Source organism: Bombina bombina, chromosome 10 (assembly GCF_027579735.1).
Source record: "Bombina bombina isolate aBomBom1 chromosome 10, aBomBom1.pri, whole genome shotgun sequence".
In the NCBI taxonomy this organism is placed as follows: domain Eukaryota; kingdom Metazoa; phylum Chordata; class Amphibia; order Anura; family Bombinatoridae; genus Bombina; species Bombina bombina.
In genome coordinates this window covers 117013685-117035212 of record NC_069508.1, presented here as the reverse complement: position 1 = coordinate 117035212, position 21528 = coordinate 117013685, and the positions used below count along the sequence as shown (strand labels likewise).

Below are 21528 nucleotides of genomic sequence, written 5' to 3'. Positions count from 1 at the left end.
TATGGCAGTAGATCTATGTCATGTGGTACATAGTCCATCATACTGCATAACGTAGATATAAGTTCATACTGCTGGAAGCCCAATAAGTCTCCGTTGCTGGGCTTCCAATCTCTGCCTTCATATGGTAATGTAGCTTGATCAGTACTCCATTACCATATGAAGGTAGATTGCTAGATCGTTACATACAGTGACATGGTCTGTGTCACTGTCCGGAAAGGGAGGGATGGGCACTGCACTGTATAACAATCGCAGGGAGGGAGATCCCTGCACTTCAGAAAAATAAATTACAAAATAATAAAAAATAATGATAAACTGGGTACTGGCAGACAGCTGCCAATACTTAACATGGTGGAGCTCATTAGAAGAGGGGAGGGTTAGAGAGCTGTTTGGGAGGGGTCAATGAGGTGGTAGGTTTCAGGTGAGAGGGTAAAATCTACATTACAATACTATTACCCTTACCAGCTAACTAACACCTTACCTGCCAGGAATATCAGAAGTATGGTGTGCAGCAGCAATTAGTGACCTTCTAATAACCAAAAAAATATGGCAAAACCATGCATGTCTGATATTTCTCAACAAAGGAGATCCCAGAGAAGCTTTTATAACCATTTCTCTTATGACTGCAGTACTTGTGTGTAAACAACTTCAGTGAGAAACCCAATTTAGTAAAAATGTTAACTTTTGTTTAATATGATAGCATACAAAATGAATAATTAAACCATTCACACAAAAATAATTTTGAAAAAAATTGTATTGTATCAAAAATCGTAACAAAATTGTTCACTAAAAATCGTATTTTATCAAAAACGTAAAATTTGTATGTAAATTACTAAAGAATAAATCATTTTAAATATGCACAGTAATTTCGTAATTTAAGTACATTGGATGTACAAAAAGCACATAGAAATGTGTACTTATAAGTACAAAATACAAAGCATAATTGTTGCTTTATCAAAAAATCGGTTGAACATGGGCGTTCCATCGGTTTCATATTGGCAAGAGTCCATGAGCTAGTGACGTATGGGATATACAATCCTACCAGGAGGGGCAAAGTTTCCCAAACCTCAAAATGCCTATAAATACACCTCTTACCACACCCACAATTCAGTTTAACGAATAGCCAAGTAGTGGGGTGATAAAGAAAGGAGTAAAAAGGAATTTGGAAATAATTGTGCTTTATACAAAAAAGTCATAACCACCATAAAAAGGGTGGGCCTAATGGACTCTTGCCAATATGAAAGAAATGAATTTATAAGGTAAGTTCTTACATAAATTATGTTTTCGTTCATGTAATTGGCAAGAGTCCATGAGCTAGTGATGTATGGGATAGCAATACCCAAGATGTGGAACTCCACACAAGAGTCACTAGAGAGGGAGGGATAAAAATAAAAACAGCCATTTTTCGCTGAAGAGAAATAATCAGCAACCCAAAATATAAGTTTATTTTCATAAATGAAAGGAAAAACTTAAAACATAAGCAGAAGAATCAAACTGAAACAGCTGCCTGAAGTACTTTTCTACCAAAAACTGCTTCCAAAGAAGCAAATACATCAAAACGGTAGAATTTAGTAAATGTATGCAAAGAAGACCAAGTTGCTGCTTTGCAAATCTGATCAACTGAAGCTTCATTCTTAAAAGCCCACAAAGTGGAGACTGATCTAGTAGAATGAGCTTTGATTCTCTGAGGCGGGGCCTGACCTGACTCCAAGTAAGCTTGAAGAATCAAAAGCTTTAACCACAATGCCAAGGAAACGGCAGAAGCCTTCTGATCTTTCCTAGAACCAGAAAAGATAACAAATAGATTAGAAGTCTTCCTGAAATCTTTAGTAGCTTCAACATAATATTTCAGAGCTCGTACCACATCTAAAGAATGTAAGGATCTCTCCAAAGAATTCTTAGGATTAGGACACAAGGAAGGGACAACAAATGTTGTTAGAATTCACAACCTTAGGTAAGAATTTAAATGAAGTCCGCAAAACTGCCATATCCTGATGAAAAATCAGAAAAGGAGATGCACAAGAATGAGCAGATAATTCAGAAACTCTTCTAGCAGAAGAGATGGCCAAAAGAAACAACACTTTTCAAGAAAGTATTTTAATGTCCAAAGAATGCATAGGCTCAAATGGAGAAGCCTGTAAAGCCTTCAAAACCAAATTAAGACTCCAAGGAGGAGAGATTGATTTATTAACAGGCTTGATACGAACCAAAACCTAAACAAAACAGTGAATGTCAGGAAGATTAGCAATCTTTCTGTGAAATAAAACAGAAAGAGCAGAGATTTGTCCCTTCAAGGAACTTGCAGACAAACCCTTATCCAAACCATCCTGAAGAAACTATAAAATTCTAGGAATTCTAAAAGAATGCCAAGAGTATTTATGAGAAGAACACCATGAAATATAAGTCTTCCAAACTCGATAAAAATCTTTCTAGAAACAGATTTACGAGCCTGTAACATAGTATTAATCACCGAGTCAGAGAAACCTCTATGACTAAGCATTAGGCGTTCAATTTCCATATCTTCAAATTTAATGATTTGAGATCCTGATGGAAAAAACGGACCTTGAGACAGAAGGTCCAGCCTTAATGGAAGTGGCCAAGGTTGGCAACTGGACATCTGAACAAGATCCGCATACCAAAACCTGTGAGGCCATGATGGGGCCACCAGCAACACAAACGATTGCTCCATGATGATTTTGGAGATCACTCTTGGAAGAAGAACTAGAGGCGGGAAAATATAAGCAGGTTGGTAACACCAAGGAAGTCTCAATGCATCCACTGCTTCCGCCTGAGGATCCCTGGACCTGGACAAGTACCTGGGAAGTTTCTTGTTTAGATGAGAAGCCATCAGATCTATTTCTGGAAGACCCCACATCTGAACAATCTGAGAAAACACATCTGGATGAAGGGACCACTCCCCCGGATGTAAAGTTTGACAGCTGAGATAATCCGCTTCCCAATTGTCTATACCTGGGATATGAACCGCAGAAATTAGACAAGTACTGGATTCCACCCAAGCAAGTATCCGGGATACTTCTTTCATAGCTTGGGACTGTGAGTCCCACCCTGATGATTGACATATGCCACAGTTGTGATTTTGTCTGTCTGAAAACAAATGAACGGTTCTCTCTTCAACACAGGCCAAATCTGAAGTGCCCTGAAAATTGCACGGAGTTCCAAAATATTGATTGGTAAACTCGCATCTTGATATTTCCAAACCCCTTGTGCTGTCAGAGATCCCCAAACAGCTCCCCAACCTGAAAAACTTGCATCTGTTGTGATCACAGTCCAGGTTGGACGAACAAAAGAGGCCCCTAGAATTATACAATGGTTATCTAACCACCAAGTTAGAGATAGTCGAACATTGGGATTTAAGGATATTAATTGTGATATCTTTGTATAATCCCTGCACCATTGGTTCAGCATACAAAGCTGGAGAGGTCTCATATGAAAACGAGCAAAGGGGATAGCGTCCGATGCTGACGTCATGAGACCTAAAACTTTCATGCACATAGCTACTGAAGGGAATGACTGAGACTGAAGGTTCCGACAAGCTGAAACCAATTTTAATCGTCTCTTGTCTGTTAGAGACAGAGTCATGGACACTGAATCTATCTGGAAACCTAAAAAGGTGACCCTTGTCTGAGGAATCAAAGAACTTTTTAGTAAATTGATCCTCCAACCATGTTTTCGAAGAAACAATACTAGTTGATTCGTGTGAGATTCTGCAGAATGTAAAGACTTAGCTAGTACCAAGATCTTGTCCAAATAAGGAAACACCGCAATACCCCATTCTCTGATTACAGAGAGTAGGGCACCGAGAACCTTTGAAAAGATTCTTGGAGCTGTTGCTAGGGCAAATGGAAGAGCGACTAATTGGTAATGCTTGTCTAGAAAAGAGAATCTCAGAAACTGATAATGATCTGGATGATTCGGAATATTAAGATATGCATCCTGTAAGTCTATTGTGGACATACAATGCCCTTGCTGAACAAAAGGAAGAATAGTCCTTATAGTCACCATTTTGAAAGTTGGTACTCTTACATAACAATTCAAAATTTTCAGATCCAGAACTGGTCTGAATGAATTTTCTTTCTTTGGGACAATGAATAGATTTGAATAAAACCCCAGACCCTGTTACTGAAACGGAACTGGCATGATTACTCCTGAAAGCTCCAGGTCTGAATCCTACACTTCAGGAAAGCCTGAGACTTTACAGGATTTGCTGGGACGTGTGAGAGAAAATATCTTCTCACAGGAGGTCTTACTCTGAATCCTATTCGATACCCCTGAGACACAATACTCAGAATCCATTGATTTTGAACAGAATTTGTCCACATATCCTTGAAAAATCTTAATCTGCCCCTACCACCTGAGCTGGAATGAGGGCCGCACCTTCATGCAGACTTGGGGGCTGGCTTTGGTTTCTTAAAAGGCTTGGATTTATTCCAAACTGAAGGTTTCCAAATGGAAACAGATTCCTTGGGGGAAGGATTAGGTTTCTGTTCCTTAATGTGTTGAAAGGAACGAAAACGGTTAGAAGCTTTAGATTTACCTTTAGGTATTTTATCCTGAGGCAAAAAACTCCCTTCCCCCCAGTTACAGTTGAAATAATCGAATCCAACTGAGAAGTGAGAACCAAATAACTTATTACCTTGGAAAGAAAGAGATAGCAATCTAGACTTAGAAGTCATGTCAGCATTCCAAGATTTAAGCAACAAAGCTCTTCTAGCTAAAATAGCTAAAGACATAAATTTAACATCAATTTTGAAGATATAAAAAAGGCATCACAAATAAAATGATTAGCATGTTGAAGCAAGCAAACAATGCTAGACAAATCAGAATCCATTTCTTGTTGCGCTAAATTTTCCAACAAAAAAGTTGATGCAACTGCAACATCAGCCAAAGAAATTGCAGGCCTGAGAAGATGACCAGAATATAAATAGACTTTCCTTAGATAAGATTTAAGTTTCCTATCTAAAGGATCTTTAAAAGAAGTACTATCTTCCATAGGAATAGTAGTACGTTTAGCAAGAGTAGAAATTGCCCCATCAACTTTGGGGATCTTTTCCCAAAACTCCAATCTAACTGCTGGCAAAGGATACAATTTTTTAAACCTTGAAGAAGAAGGAATAAAAGAAGTACCAGGCCTATTCCATTCCTTAGAAATCATATCAGAAATAGCATCAGGAACTGGAAAAACCTTTTGAGTAACCACAGGAGGTATATTAACAGAATTTAAACGTTTACTAGTTTTAGTATCAAGAGGACTAGTTTCCTCAATATCCAATGTAATCAACACTTCTTTTAACAAAGAACAAATATACTCCATTTTAAATAAATAAGTAGATTTGTCAGTGTCAATATCTGAGGAAGGATCTTCTGAATCAGATAGATCTTCATCAGAGGACGATAATTCAGTATGTTGTCGGTCATTTGAAATTTCATCAACTTTATGAGAAGTTTTAAAATACCTCTTACGTTTATTAGAAGGCAGAATAGCAGACCAAGCCTTCTGAATAGAATCAGCAATAAAATCTTTAAAATTCACAGGTATATCTTGTACATTAGATGCTGAGGGAACAACAGGCAATGTAGTATTACTGATGGACACATTCTCTGCATGTAAAAGCTTATCATGACAACTATTACAAACCACAGCTGGAGATATAATCTCCACAAGTTTACAACAAATGCACTGAGCTTTGGTAGAACTGTTATCAGGCAGCAGAGTTACAACAGTGATTTCTGAGACAGGATCAGATTGAGACATCTTGCAAATGTAAGAGAAAAAACAACATATAAAGCAAAATTATCAATTTCCTTATATGGCAGTTTCAGGAATGGGAAAAATGCAAACAGCATAGCCCTCTGATAGAGAAAAGGCAAGAGGCATATAGGAATGGGGTTTTAAAAAAGAAAATATTTGTCGCCAAGAATGACGCACAACACAAACAAAAACATTTTTTGGCACTAACAACATCCGGAAATGACACACTCGCGTCATTGAAGACGCAACCCTGTGAAAGGACTCGGCGTCGACTAAGATGCCGGAAATGACGAATTTGCGTCATCGAACATAACTTCGTGCCAAAAAATCTTGCGCCAAAAATTGCGCAATATACTTAATTTTGCCCGCGAATTTCAAAGAACAGTCAATTGATAAAAGACTATACCCCAGGTAAGAATTTTTTTTTTTTTAAATGCATTTCCCAGATATGAAACTGACAGTCTGCAAAAGGAAATATACTTAAACCTGACTCATGGCAAATATAAGTACAATACATATATTTAGAACTTTATATAAATACATAAAGTGCCAAACCGTAGCTGAGAGTGTCTTAAGTAATGAAAACATACTTACCAAAAGACACCCATCCACAAATAGCAGATAGCCAAACCAATACTGAAATGGTTATCAGTAGAGGTAATGGAATATGCGAGTATATTGTCGATTTGAAAAGGGAGGTAGGAGATGAATCTCCACGACCGATAACAGAGAACCTATTAAATAGATCTCCCGTGAGGAAAACCATTGCATTCAATAGGTGAAACTCCCTTCACATCCCTCTGACATTCACTGTACTCTGAGAGGAATCGGGCTTCAAAATGCTGAGAAGCATATCAACGTAGAAATCTTAGCACAAACTTACTTCACCACCTCCATAGGAGGCAAAGTTTGTAAAACTGAGTTGTGGGTGTGGTGAGGGGTGTATTTAAAGGTATTTTAAGGTTTGGGAAACTTTGCCCCTCCTGGTAGGATTGTATATCCCATATCCCATCACTAGCTCATGGACTCTTGCCAATTACATGAAATAAATAAATAAAGCACATACCCTTATATACAAACACACGCACATAACACATTCACTCACTCATACATATTTTCTCGCATACACACATAACACATACCCATATTCATACATACACAAACTCCCTCAAACACACACTCATATATATATATATATATATATATATATATATATATATATATATATATATATATATATATATATATATATATATATATATATATATATATATATATATAAATATATATATATATATATATATATATATATATATATATATATACTGTGTATATATATATATATATATACATACACACACTTATAAAAACATATATGCACACATATACAGTACATTAGTCATACACACACACAGTATCACATACACACACGAGGCCTAGGAAAAGCACAGATTTTAGGACCCTGTTGAAGCACAGACCTAAATTCCCCTTAATGTTAAACTAGCCACCCAGGGGCATATTTTGGCATATTCTACTTGGTCTGGGAGGGAAGAGATATCACTTTTACTTTTCTATTAAAATATTATATATAGAAAAGGTATAAGAAAAGCTGACGAGTAATACGAACAAAAAAAAAAAAACATTTTAAGTTAAATGTAAAGGTGCTTTATGGAGTCGGTTTCCTAAATAAAGATGTTTTGTTCAAGTAATTTTAAGTTTTCATCATAAAAGAATAACATCTATTAGCCAGGAGACCACAGATACAGGCATGGGAAAAGACATTTTCAAAAATCCTTCACGTATAAATAATTTTGAACATCATATCTAATTATTTGTGCTGCATACATATGAAGAAGCACCAGTTGGTGGGCATATGCTCTTGATAAGTATACCCAAGTATAAGTCGTATGACTGAATTAACATTTTTAGGTGGGAATAGAGTAGTTATTGGAGTTTATTCAACTTCTTCTATCCCCCACACTTTGAGAGGAGCAATGCTGAATCACAGTGTACATTTTTTATTAATAACTTCAGTAAATCAGGCATGCCCTATAATGACAAATATATATATATATATACAATAACAAAGGAGAGCACTCTCACTCAGTCCAGCAACTGCCAGGGTGCTAGTAAAGTTTAAATATAAAAGGACAAAAAACTTGCACTCTCTGGTCTTTTTTAAGAAAACTCTTTTACTGTGAAAAGTAGTGAAGTTTCGGGGACCAAATATCCCCTTCCTCAGAGCGTCTGGTCCACCCCTGGTAAGATGCTATAAGCAGAAAGCAGCCCAATGTGATTTGCTTTTCATGCAGGATTTAATTTTTAAAGTGGGTTCCCTGCTCACTTCGCTCTCCCCAGTGAAGTTTCCCTTTCCAGCAAGCTCCATTACTTTCTATAGGAAACATCTCGCCACTCAAAGGAACTGCCCCTTTTTAAAGATATTTTCAGGAGGGCATCCCCTGCGAGGGTCGGCGTGGAAAACCACGTCACATAGTCTGTTTTTTTTTTTTGTTTTGTTCTTTTTAAACATTTTATTTTGGCATAATATAATAGTGGCTACCATTTAGTTTACATGTGACTTGCCCCTATACCAGCTCAAAGCTTGTTTTTATTGTTTTTGTTAAAGGGACAGTCAAGTCCAAAAAAAACTTTCATGATTTAAATAGGGTATGCAATTTTAAACAACTTCCCAATTTACTTTTATCACCAATTTTGCTTTGTTCTCTTGGTATTCTGAGTTGAAAGCTAAAACTAGGAGGTTCATATGCTAATTTCTTAGACCTTGAAGACTGCCTCTAATCTGAATACATTTTGACTACTAGAGGGCATTAGTTTACATGTTTCATATAGATAACATTGAGCTCATGCACGTAAACTGACCTAGGACTGAGCACTGATTGGCTAAACTGCATGTCTGTCAAAAGAATTGAAATAAGGGGGCAGTCAGCAGAAGCTTAGATACAAGATAATTACAGAGGTAAAAAGTATATTAATATAACTGTGTTGGTTGTGCAAAACTGGGGAATGGGTAATAAAGGGATTATCTTTCTTTTTAAACAACAAAAAATCTGGTGTTGACTGTCCCTTTAAAGAACACAGAGACAATATAGTCAGACACTGTATCACTCAAGCAATTCCCTTTGGAAAATGTTCTTCTGTGTACTTTCTGGAAAGAGGTGAAAAGCACTATAATGTGTGTGCACAGAGCCTTTTGGCCTCTATTTTGGGAATTGCTCTCTGGAATGATCTACGTAGACACAACAGATGTTTAGTCTTTCAGCCAGTGAGCATGGAAGAGTGTTCTTTGCTTGGGGAATAATGGCTTGGGCTGCACATCCTTTTAGTATCACCTTTGTCTATGTCTAACTTAATTATTAATATTATTTATAAAGCGTCAACATTTTATGCAGAGCTGCACAAAGGTACATTACAATCATAAGGGCACAATACAACAAGACATTATGTAAGACTATACAATGTATATTGCTACACCTATATTAAAGGGATAGTAAACCCAATTTTTTTTTTCTTTCATGATTCAGATAGAGCAGGCAATTTTAAGTAACTTTCTAATTTACTCCTATTATCAATTTTGATTTGCTCTCTTTGTGTCTTTATTTAAAAAGCAGGAATGTAAGCTTAAGAGCCGGCCCGTTTTTAGTTGAGAACCTGGGTTGCACATGTTTATTGGTTTGCTAAATGTAGCCACCAATTACAAACGTTAGCCAGGGTTCTGAACCTAAAATGGGCCGGCTCCTTAGCTTATATTCCTACTTTTTCAAATAATGATACCAAGAGAACGAAGAAGAATTGATAATAGAAGTAAATTAGAAAGTTGCTTAAAATTGCATGCTCTATCCAAATCATGAAAAAAAAATGGTTTTACTATCCCTTTAAGAAACAAACAAAAGGAGAGGAGCTCCCTGCCCTAGAGTACAATCAGTTGTAGATGCACTTTTATACAAAGTGAGCTACAGTTACAGAGGCTCTTAAGCGTAAAATCTAAAGAAGAGAACAAAATATATGACACAGCAGGAGAGGAGAGAGAACTAAGTTACTATAACAATTGTTTTGTTCTATTTGAGGATGAGTGATAGCAGGAGGAAGGGTAGAATATAATGCAGTTATGTGATAGGTTATGGTGTAAGTTGCCTTGCAGTCAAGTGATGTGACACTTGCACCTGATCAAGTGATGTGACACTTGCACCTTATATAAATGAGTAAGCAGTAGGGTCAAGGGGGTGGAGGGAAGGGTTGGGTGGTGCTTGCAGAGATTTGCAGTGAAGTTGCAGGAAGGAATGGTAGTATTGCCTTGTAGTAGTGAAGTATTACGGTATGTCTGTCTGAGTTAGTGTTGTGAGAAGAAATGAGAAATATGTGAAGCTGTATAGGGTGTTAAGGGGGTGGAGTGGCTGGAGACAAAGGAGGCAAGATGGGAATCTGAGAAGGCAACAGAGTAAGAAAAAGAAAAAGTTTGTACACAAACACATGTGGAAAACATGTTCACACATTTCTTTATTACAGGCAGGAATCAGTGAGGTTACCTTGCATGAAAGATGGGTGCTTGCAGAGATTTGCAGTGAAGTATTGTGTCTGCTTGAATAGCTTGCAGGAAAGATGGGTGCTTGCAGACATTTGCAGTGAAGTTGCAGGAAGGACAGTGTCTGTAATGTCTTGTAGTGGTGACGAATTATGTCTGCCTGAGTTAGCTTGCAGGAAAGATGGGTGCTTGCAGAGATTTAAAGTGAAGTATGTCTGACTGAGTTAGCTTGCAGGAAAGATGGGTGCTTGAAGAGATTTACAGTGAGGAATTATGTTTGCCTGAGTTAGCTTGCAGGAAAGATGGGTGCTTGCAGAGATTTACAGTGAAGAATTATGTCTGCCTGAGTTAGCTTGCAGGAAAGATGGGTGCTTGCAGAGATTTACAGTGAAGTATTATGTCTGCCTGAGTTAGCTTGCAGGAAAGATGGGTGCTTGCAGAGATTTACAGTGAAGTATTATGTCTGCCTGAGTTAGCTTGCAGGAAAAATGGGTGCTTGCAGAGATTTACAGTGAAGTATTATGTCTGCCTGAGTTAGCTTGCAGGAAAGATGGGTGCTTGCAGAGATTTACAGTGAAGTATTATGTCTGCCTGAGTTAGCTTGCAGGAAAGATGGGTGCTTGCAGAGATTTACAGTGAAGTATTATGTCTGCCTGAGTTAGCTTGCAGGAAAGATGGGTGCTTGCAGAGATTTACAGTGAAGTATTATGTCTGCCTGAGTTAGCTTGCAGGAAAGATGGGTGCTTGCAGAGATTTACAGTGAAGTATTATGTCTGCCTGAGTTAGCTTACAGGAAAGATGGGTGCTTGCAGAGATTTGCAGTAAAGTATTATGTCTGGTTGAGGTTGCAATACTACACATACGGTAAAAGAAAATAAAAATAAAAAAACTAAGCCTAATTGATGCAAGTGGAAGTTAGTAAAGATTTATGCTTTACTGCCGAGGGGTCATGTTTGAAATTTATTTAGGCTCATTTCAGCTATATGTTTCTAACCAATCACCAGTAGACGTTCCTGCCATTAACAAATATAGTTGTGTTAAATGACTGATACACAATATTTCAAACAACAAATAAAGTTTAATGGAGGTGATCTTATTACTCAATGCTCTGACAAGGTACAACTCTCTTTAAAGGGACATGAAACCCCAAACTATTCTTTCATGATTCAGATAGAGCATGTGATTTGAAACAACTTTCTAATTTACTTCTATTATCAAATTTGCTTTGTTCCCTAAGTATCTTTTGCTGAACAGTAAGGACATCAGCTCAGGAGCGTGCACATGCCTGGAGCACTATACGGCAGCAGTTTTGCAAGAATTTTACCCATCAGCACTGTTTCTTGCTATGCAGTGCTCCAGATGACTACCTAGGTATCTCTTCAACAAAGAATATCATGGGAACGAAGCAATTTTGATAATATAAGTAAACTGAAAACTGTTGTAAAATTGTATGCTCTGTCACAAAAGAAAATTTTGGGGTTTCATTTCCTTTTAAATCTCACTATTTTCCAGTGGCGATGATGAGGCAAGTTTTTAAATGAGATATGTTTCATGAAGGCTTTTTACTGAATGTAGGCCTGTGTCTCATTTCCATCATTGGTTATTTGCTCATATGGGCAACTCCTATAATGCTATTGTTGTTCAGAAACAAGCATTTTCGAAAAGACAAAACATGATGATACATTTTGAACTGCCCTATTTTAAAGGGACATTAAACACTAAATACATCATAGAAGCATAGTGTTGAGCTTATTCCCAGCCTCCCTCTAGTCATGGGTGACGCCATGTTGAAATCTGTCTTCCACTGTATTCCAGTGCTGATGTACCTACCTGCAGTATAACCTTGGTTCCATAAGGACAGCACCTATGATTAGCGGGAGGTGCATAAAAAGGAATTTAGTGCTTATTGTGACTTTAACCTATTAACGACCAGCGCCGTACCCTGTACAACGCTTCTGTCCTGAGCCTCTCACTGCCGCAGTCTCTCTAAAACTAGCAAAATTGCGCTATTTCTGCACGCCCCACGAGTGGGAAGAGAACTGTTTGAGAGGGATTAGGGAGGGATCAGGGGGTGGGGTGTGTCAGGTGGGAGGGCAATCTATACACTAAAGCTAAAATTAACCCTACAAGCTACCTAATTAACCCCTTCACTGCTGGGCATAATACAAGTGTGGTGCACCGTGGCATTTAGCAGCCTTCTAATTACCAAAAAGTAAAGCCAAAGCCATAAATGACTGCTATTTCTGAACAAAGGGGATCCCAGAGAAGTTATTTACAACCATCTGTGCCATAATTGCATACCAAAATGGGCCTAGATCAATACTTTGGGTTGTCTACTAAAAAAATATATAGTTTTGATAGGTAAATATAAAAAAGGCTCTATTTATGTTTAAATGTAGTGATGGCAAAAATGCTAAAAATGCTCTGGTCTTTTGGGGAAGTTTTTGTCTGAAATGTCCGGTCCTTAAGTCATAACTAGACATTCATGATTTTGACAGAGCATACCATTTTAAACAACGTTCCAATTTACTTCTATTATTTAATTTGCTTCATTCTCTTGTTATCCTTTGCTTAAAGGTTTATCTATGAAAGATCAGGAGCAGCAAAAAAACCTAGGTTCTAGCTGCTGATTGGTGGCTGCATATATATACCGACTGTCAGTGGCTCACCCATGTGTTCAGTTAGGAACCAGTAGTGCATTGCTGCTCCTTCAACAAATGATACCAAGAGAATGAAGCAAATTTGATAATAGAAGAAAACTGGAAAGCTGTTTAAAATTGTATGTTCTACCTAAATCATGAAAGAAACAATTTGAGTTTCATGTCCTTTTAAGTCAAAGAGAAAACTGACTACATTATGCATTTTATACAAAGCATGCTAACCATCCATGCAAGTTGGAAGACCTATTTTCCAGCCTTGCCAGGTTAATGGGACCTTATCTTTCATAAATAGAGTTTAAGTTTGAAATTTCCATCAGGAACATTTCAATTTTAGCTTTAGTTATTGTAAATGAAGTCCCTTAGCTATATCAATTAAAAACATATGTAAATTATTATAGGAGAGAACACGTTGGCTGCTCATTTCATGGGGAGTAAACAGTAATATGCTATAACGCATAATATTTTTTAACTATATTCAACAAATATACTTTTGATTTCTTTAGCATATGTGTAGTATATCATATTAAGTGGCCTTCCCAAAAAAATAAAAAACGAAACCTTGATGAATTTCCCAGAAAACAGCATCCAACTTGCGTCTCAAATTTTTCTTTTTCCACAGCAAACAAAGCATCAATATCCAAGCTATATATCACTAGACTGTAAAAGAATTTATTATGGAAATTTTCATTGTTAATGGATACCTTGTGTCATCCCAATCGGGATGGATTCCTGCCACTGATCCTCGGGAATCTGTTTCACATTTATATACCACTAGCAGGCAGTCTTTGCAGAGCTGAACGAGTCGTTGGCAGCATTGTAGTTTATGCGGAGTCACAACTTCTGTGCTTTTGCTGAATATGGTCTCCCAGGAGGAACTGTTGGCATAGAAACAAAAATGACCTCATGTTTTCTGTCACAAATGGCAAACTAAAGAGCATTACTACAAACCAGCAGATTTAGCTGTGGTGGGTTAAGAGAAATGACATATGACCTTGGCGTGTTTGCTGGAAAAGACCTATATAGCATAAGCCAAACACAGACAGAAGGAGGGAATATGAAAAAAGAAAGAAAAAAAATGAAGAAGTTAATCTTTGTTTGAAAATACCCATAAGTCATTAGTCACATGGCTCCCTAACGCATTCACGGCAGCAGTTGTACAAAATGATCATATCAAGATTTATTGTCAGATATTTTTAACAGTTCTGAAATATGAAATACAAAAATATAGATTTATTTCAAATAAACTCTGGAACATTGTAAACTGTAATCATGTTAAACTAATAACAAATACATAACAGCGTTATTGTTTTCCTTCGGAAAGAAAATTCAATTCGCAAAAGATCTTTCTCTGATGAAGTCAGTATAAAAAAAAGAACAACAGAATGTTAAGTAAATAAATTTGGTAACTCCTGCTTGCTTCCAATTTAATGGAAATTTAATGATTTCCATTTGCTTTTGAGTGCCCTACCAGCTCCCAAATCTCACTTCTATAAGAACATTTATGCACTTGAAGTGACTCTGATTGAGAGGCAGTAAGGATCAGTGTCCCACAAGATCAATTTATTTTTCCTCTGTTTGAAGTGCATCAACAAACCATGGAACTACTCAGTAAAACCAGCCTTTATTCCAGTATAGAATTGTGCTAACCCTATCAATCTGGGTTTCATAGCTGAGGGCAATATGAATTAAAAAAAATAACATTTTGCATTACATTTTTCTGTGTGACTTTCTATTGTTACCAGGAAGCAAATATAATTTGTTATGGTCTGAAGTGCAATTTTTTTTAAAGAAACTATGACCTCTAAACTCTTAAAGGAGTATTCAATTCCTAATGTAATTCCCTTATAAAATGTTTTTTTTTTGTGTGTGTAGTAACTCAGCTTTGCAATGTATTTTTTTTATAATTCCACAAAATTAAAGGGACAGCCAATTAATTTCTGCTTTAGAAATTATTCACTGCATTGTTATATACTGTATATCTACACACAATATACATATTTTAAAGGCATTTGAAATCTGTCATTTTGTTACAAAAATGCATTGTTTTGCAATCCTAGAATATGCCTTTTGAACTCTTTTGAATGTTAACATATTTTCTCAACTGTGGACAATTAAGAACAGATATAAACAAGGCCCTGCACATAACAACCAATCACTGTGTAGCATGTAGTCTCCTAGAGGAGAGTGCAACGGCTACAATTTAAAGAGTTCAATTACAGGTAAAGCAGGCAAATAAATAATTAAAGTGAATTAAGTGCTTTAACTCTAAATATTCTGTTTTATCCACTGCTGGATTCAGAAATGTGAGCCAGCCAACCCTGCAACATTCTGCAGAGTGATTGCTTGATTAGTACAGGAGTTCTTTTTACATATCTTCCTAATTGTACACAGCAAAGGTGATAAGATAAATAGCACTCAAGATACTTTTTTAAGGGGTGTGTCTCTGCACTGCAAAACAAGGCATATTTTTGCAACAAAATAACAGGCTTACATTCTTTTGAAACATTTATTTTGTAAACAGAACTTGTTTTTAATGTAATGTGTCTTTTTGGATTTATAATATGTATATATAAAGTATGACTTTAGGTCCTATAAATCAAATCAATGTTATTTTTCTGGGAAACACAACCAGTAACTGAACAGGAGGGACTCAATGGTACATTTGTAAATCTAAATGCTAATACTGTGACTGCAACAGCCAGATATGTATTGCAGTCTAAACATCAATATTTATATTTAGAATACCGGATGACACAATCTGATTCTTGATATTTTGCCAATTGCTTTTGTATCTTACAAATAATCAATAGGTGGTTACATTATACACAAAGAGACATTCACTAACTGATGCAATATAGGTCCTTAATATTGTATAAACTGTATTATAAGCTGTCATGCAATCTCACAAGCATGATGAACAGAAGTAAAATATCATTTTAGTAAATAATTTAAAAAATGTTTTAACATTTGATTTGCAAAAACACACAATGTATTCCCTTTAAGGGGCATTTTCATTAGATCACTTTATTATCTTTGGTTGAACAGCACATCTAGAATTGCTCAAGAGCATGAGTATCTTAAGCACTATACGGCTGTCGTGTTTACAACAATGTACATGATTGTTAAAAAACATTATTGCACACTATAATATTGTTATACATTGCTGCTATCACTGCTACCATATAGTGCTGCAGACACCTGCAAGCTCAGGAGCATATCTAGATATGTTTTTTCAACAAAGAATACAAAGGGAACAAAGTAATTACAAGTATGGCATATGGAAAGGGTTTTTTTAATCGCATACATGAATCATGAAAGTTTAATTTTTTACTTTTATGCTCCTTTGAGAACCTAGCAACATCAAGCCACAGCTGTAAAATAATTTCCACAGAGAGCTGATGTAATATACCCTACTAATCTATGTATGAAGAATATACTTAGAGCCTGATTATGGCCCCAATTTATCAAGGTCTGTCGGAACTGATCCGACAGTGCGGATCAGGTCCGACAGACCTCGCTGAATACGCGAGCAATACGCTCGCCGTATTCAGCATTGCACCAGCACTCGATCGGGTTGATTTCCGGCGATATCTGTCCGCCTGCTCAGAGCAGGCGGACAGGTTATGGAGCAGCGGTCTTTGTGAGCGCTGATTCATAACTGCTGTTTATGGCGAGCCTGCAGGCTCGCCACAAACGCGGGGCATCAAGCTTCTTACGGAGCTTGATAAATATGCCCCTATGAGTGGAGTGCAAACGTTTGCTTGCGAGCTCAAGCATTAACTGCACTAGAAGTAAGCTTTTTGCGCACGTTGGGCTGTGCTCGTATTATGAGTTGATAGTACACTATTTTCACTTGCGCGCTAACCCGATGAGTGCAAAAAGCTAAACTTAGAATATTGTGTACACGTTCACATATTCCCCCATAGAAGTCAATAGAGCAAAAAAAGTGGAGGGAAAAAGAGAGAGAGATCACGTGATGACATCACCGTGCAACTTTATTTAAAAAAGACAATGGACAATATAGGGAAAGGGGGCATGCTGCTTTGAAGCCTGTATCTCAGGCATCTAAGCAGCTACAGACCCCCAAGACCAACTGTTGGAAAGGTAATCGCCTAACCTTTCGAACGGTATAAATCTTGGGGATCTAAAATGAAAAGAAAAAAGTAAAAAAAAAAAAAAATTAAAAAGTTTAAAATTAAAAACCCTCAAATGTGCTTAGCACCCAGGTGGGAAAGTGCTTAGCACTCAAAGGGTTAACTGCAAAAGACCCCAATGCACTTCTACATATGTGTGTGTATATATATATGAGGAAGGGATGTTGTACCCCGAAACTTCACTTATATATATATATATATATATATATATATATATATATATATATATATATATATATATGTGTGTTTATATGTGTATATATGTCTGTAAATACATATATATACACATATAAATACATATGCACACACATATTGACATATATATTTACACACATACACATCTCTAGACATGTATATATATGTATCTCAATGTTAAAGCCCTTTGCCTTTGAGTCCATATAACTTTTGTGTGCAATATTTTTTTTTTTTATAAAACAGAATTTATGCTTACCTGATAAATTACTTTCTCTTGCGGTGTATCCAGTCCATGGATTCATCCTTACCTGTGGAATATTCTCATTCCCTACAGGAAGTGGCAAAGAGAGCATACAGCAGAGCTGTCCATATAGCTCCCCCTCTGGCTTCGCCCCCCAGTCATTCGACCGACGGTTAGGAGAAAAAGGAGAAACCATAGGGTGCAGTGGTGACTGTAGTTTAAACAAAAAATTTTAACCTGACTTAATTGCCAGGGCGGGCCGTGGACAGGATACACCGCAAGAGAAAGTAATTTATCAGGTAAGCATAAATTCTGTTTTCTCTTGCAAGGTGTATCCAGTCCACGGATTCATCCTTACTTGTGGGATACCAATACCAAAGCTTTAGGACACGGATGAAGGGAGGGAACAAGACAGGTAACCTAAACGGAAGGCACCACTGCTTGCAAAACCTTTCTCCCAAAAATAGCCTCTGAAGAAGCAAAAGTATCGAATTTGTAAAATTTGGCAAAAGTATGCATTGAAGACCAAGTCGCTGCCTTACAAATCTGTTCAACAGAAGCCTCATTCTTGAAAGCCCAAGTGAAAGCCACAGCTCTGGTGGAATGAGCTGTAATTCGTTCAGGAGGCTGCTGCCCAGCAGTCTCATAAGCCAATCGGATGATGCTTTTCAACCAGAAGGAAAGAGAGGTAGCAGTCGCTTTCTTACCTCTCCTCTTACCGGAATAGACAACAAACAAAGATGATGTTTGTCTGAAATCCTTAGTTGCTTGTAAATAAAATTTCAAAGCACGAACCACATCAAGATTGTGTAAAAGTCGTTCCTTCTTATAAACTGGATTAGGACACAGGGAAGGAACAATGATTTCCTGGTTAATGTTCTTATTAGAAACAACTTTAGGAAGAAAACCAGGTTTGGTACGCAAAACTACCTTATCTGCATGGAACACCAGATAGGGTGAATTACACTGCAAAGCAGACAATTCTGAAACTCTTCGAGCAGAAGATATAGCTACCAAAAACAAAACTTTCCAAAATAATAACTTAATATCTATGGAATGTAAAGGTTCAAATGGAACCCCTTAAACAACTGAAAGAACTAGATTTAGACTCCATGGAGGAGCCACAGGTTTATAGACAGGCTTGATTCTGACTAAAGCCTGTGCAAACGCTTGAACATCTGGTACTTCTGCCAGACGCTTGTGTAAAAGGATAGACAGAGCGGATATCTGTCCATTTAAGGAACTAGCTGACAAACATTTCTCCAATCCTTCTTGGAGAAAAGACAATATTCTTGGAATCCTAATCTTACTCCACGAGTAACCCTTGGATTCACACCAACAAAGATATTTCCGCCATATCTTATGGTAAATTTTCATGGTGACAGGCTTTCTAGCTTGGATCAGAGTATCTATGACTGATTCAGAGAACCCATGCTTGGATAGAATTAAGCGTTCAATCTCCAAGCAGTCAGCTGCAGAGAAACTAGATTTGGATGCTTGAACGGACCCTGTATTAGAAGATCCTGCCTCATTGGCAGTGTCCATGGTGGGACAGATGACATGTCCACTAGGTCTGCAAACCAAGTCCTGCGTGGCCACGCAGGCGCTATCAGAATTACTGAGGCCTTCTCCTGTTTGATTCTGGCTACCAGCCGAGGGAGAAGGGGAAACGGTGCAAAGACATAAGCCAGATTGAAGGAACAAGGTGCTACTAGAGAATCTATCAATGCCGCCTTGGGGTCCCTGGACCTGGATCCGTAAAGAGGAAGTTTGGTGTTCTGACTGGACGCCATCAGATCCAACTCTGGAATGCCCCATAGCTGGGTCAGCTGAGTAAAAACCTCCGGATGGAGTTCCCACTCCCCCGGGTGAAAAGTCTGATGACTTAGGAAATCCGCTTCCCAGTTGTCTACTCCTGGGATGTGAATTGCAGATAGATGGCAAGAGTGATCCTCCGCCCACTTGATTATCTTGGTTACTTCCTTCATCGTTAAGGAACTCTTTGTTCCTCCCTGATGATTGATGTATGCTACAGTCGTGATGTTGCCCGACTGAAATCTGATGAATTTGGCCGCTGCTAGCTGAGGCCATGCCTGGAGCGTGTTGAATATCGCTCTCAGTTCCAAAATATTTTTCGGGAGAAGAGACTCTTCCCGAGACCATAGGCCCTGAGCTTTCAGAGAGCCCCAGACCGCGCCCCAGCCTAACAGACTGGCTTCAGTCGTTACAATGATCCACTCCGGTCTGCGGAAGCACATTCCCTGAGACAGGTGATCCTGAGACAACCACCAGAGAAGAGAATCTCTGGTTTTCTGGTCCAGTTGGATTTGAGGAGAGCATGCACAATTGCAGTGGCCTGAGATGAATTCGAGCAAAAGGGACTACGTCCATTGCTGCTACCATTAATCCGATTACCTCCATGCACTGAGATACAGAAGGCCGAGGAATGGAATGAAGAGCTCGGCAAGTACTTAAAAGCTTTAACCTTCTGACCTCCGTCAGAAATATTTTCATTTCTACCAAGTCTATTAATGTTCCCAGGAAGGGAACCCTTGTGAGCGGGGACAGAGAACTTTTTTCGGTGTTCACCTTCCACCCATGAGACCTTAGAAAGACCAGAACAATATCCGTATGAGCCTTGGCTCTGGGAAAAGACGACGCCTGTATTAAGATGTCGTCCAGATAAGGTGCTACTGCAATGCCCCGCGGTCTTAGAACTGCTAGAAGGGACCCTAGCACTTTTGTGAAAATTTTGGGAGTGGTGGCCAACCCCAAGGGAAGGGCCACGAACTGGTAATGCTTGTCCAGAAAAGCGAGCCTTAGGAACTGATGTGATCTTTGTGGATAGGAATATGAAGGTACGCATCCTTTAGATCCACGATAGTCATATATTGACTTTCCTGGATCATCGGTAAGATTGTCCGAATGGTCTCCATTTTGAATGATGGAACTCTGAGGAATTTGTTTAGAATTTTTAGATCCAGGATTGGCCTGAAAGTTCCTTCCTTTTTGGGAACCACAAACAGGTTTGAGTAAAAACCCACTCCATGTTCTGTAATTGGAACTGGATATATCACTCCCATCTGGAGTAGATCTTCTACACAGCGTAAGAACGCCTCTTTCTTTGTCTTGTCTGTAGACAGACGAGAAATGTGGAACCTTCCCCTTGGAGGAGAGTCCTTGAATTCTAGAAGATATCCCTGAGCAACTATCTCTAATGCCCAGGGATCGGGAACATCTCTTGCCCAAGCCTGAGCAAAGACAGAGAGTCTGCCCCCTACCAGATCCGGTCCCGGATCGGGGGCTACCCCTTCATGCTGTCTTAGTAGCAGCCGCAGGCTTTTTGGCCCGTTTACCCTTGTTCCAGCCCTGCAAAGGTTTCCAGGTTGCCTTGGGCTGTGAAGCGTTACCCTCTTGCTTTGCGGTTGCAGAGGTTGAAGCAGGACCGCTCCTGAAGTTGAGAAAGGAACGAAAATTAGCCTTGTTTTTAGCCTTAAAAGGCCTATCTTGCGGGAGGGCATGGCCCTTTCCCCCAGTGATATCCGAAATAATCTCTTTCAACTCGGGCCCAAAAAGGGTCTTTCCCTTGAAAGGAATATCTAGTAATTTTGTTTTGGACGTCACGTCGGCCGACCATGATTTGAGCCAAAGCGCTCTGTGCGCCATGATGGCAAAACCAGAATTTTTCGCCGCTAACTTAGCTAATTGCAAAGCGGCATCTGTGATAAAAGTTTTAGAGCCTTAATTCTATCCATGACTTCGTCATATGAAGTCTCCCTCTGGAGCGACTCCTCCAGCGCCTCAAACCAAAAAGCCGCTGCAGTAGTTACAGGAATAATGCAGGCAATAGGTTGGAGAAGGAAACCTTGTTGAACAAATATTTTCTTTAGTAAACCTTCTAATTTTTTATCCATAGGATCTTTAAAAGCACAACCGTCTTCAATTGGTATGGTTGTGCGCTTGGCTAGTGT

The 21528-nt window shown here is 38.3% G+C and overlaps 1 protein-coding gene across 1 annotated transcript in view; it reads right to left on the bottom strand.

Moving 5' to 3' along the window:
- TTLL7 (tubulin tyrosine ligase like 7) overlaps positions 1-21528 on the bottom strand; it is a 715282-nt gene that overhangs the window by 32564 nt on the left and 661190 nt on the right. The window contains exon 20 of the mRNA XM_053693316.1: positions 13669-13842. Coding sequence (XP_053549291.1) covers positions 13669-13842 — 174 coding nt within the window. The remainder of the gene's footprint in view (positions 1-13668; positions 13843-21528) is intronic.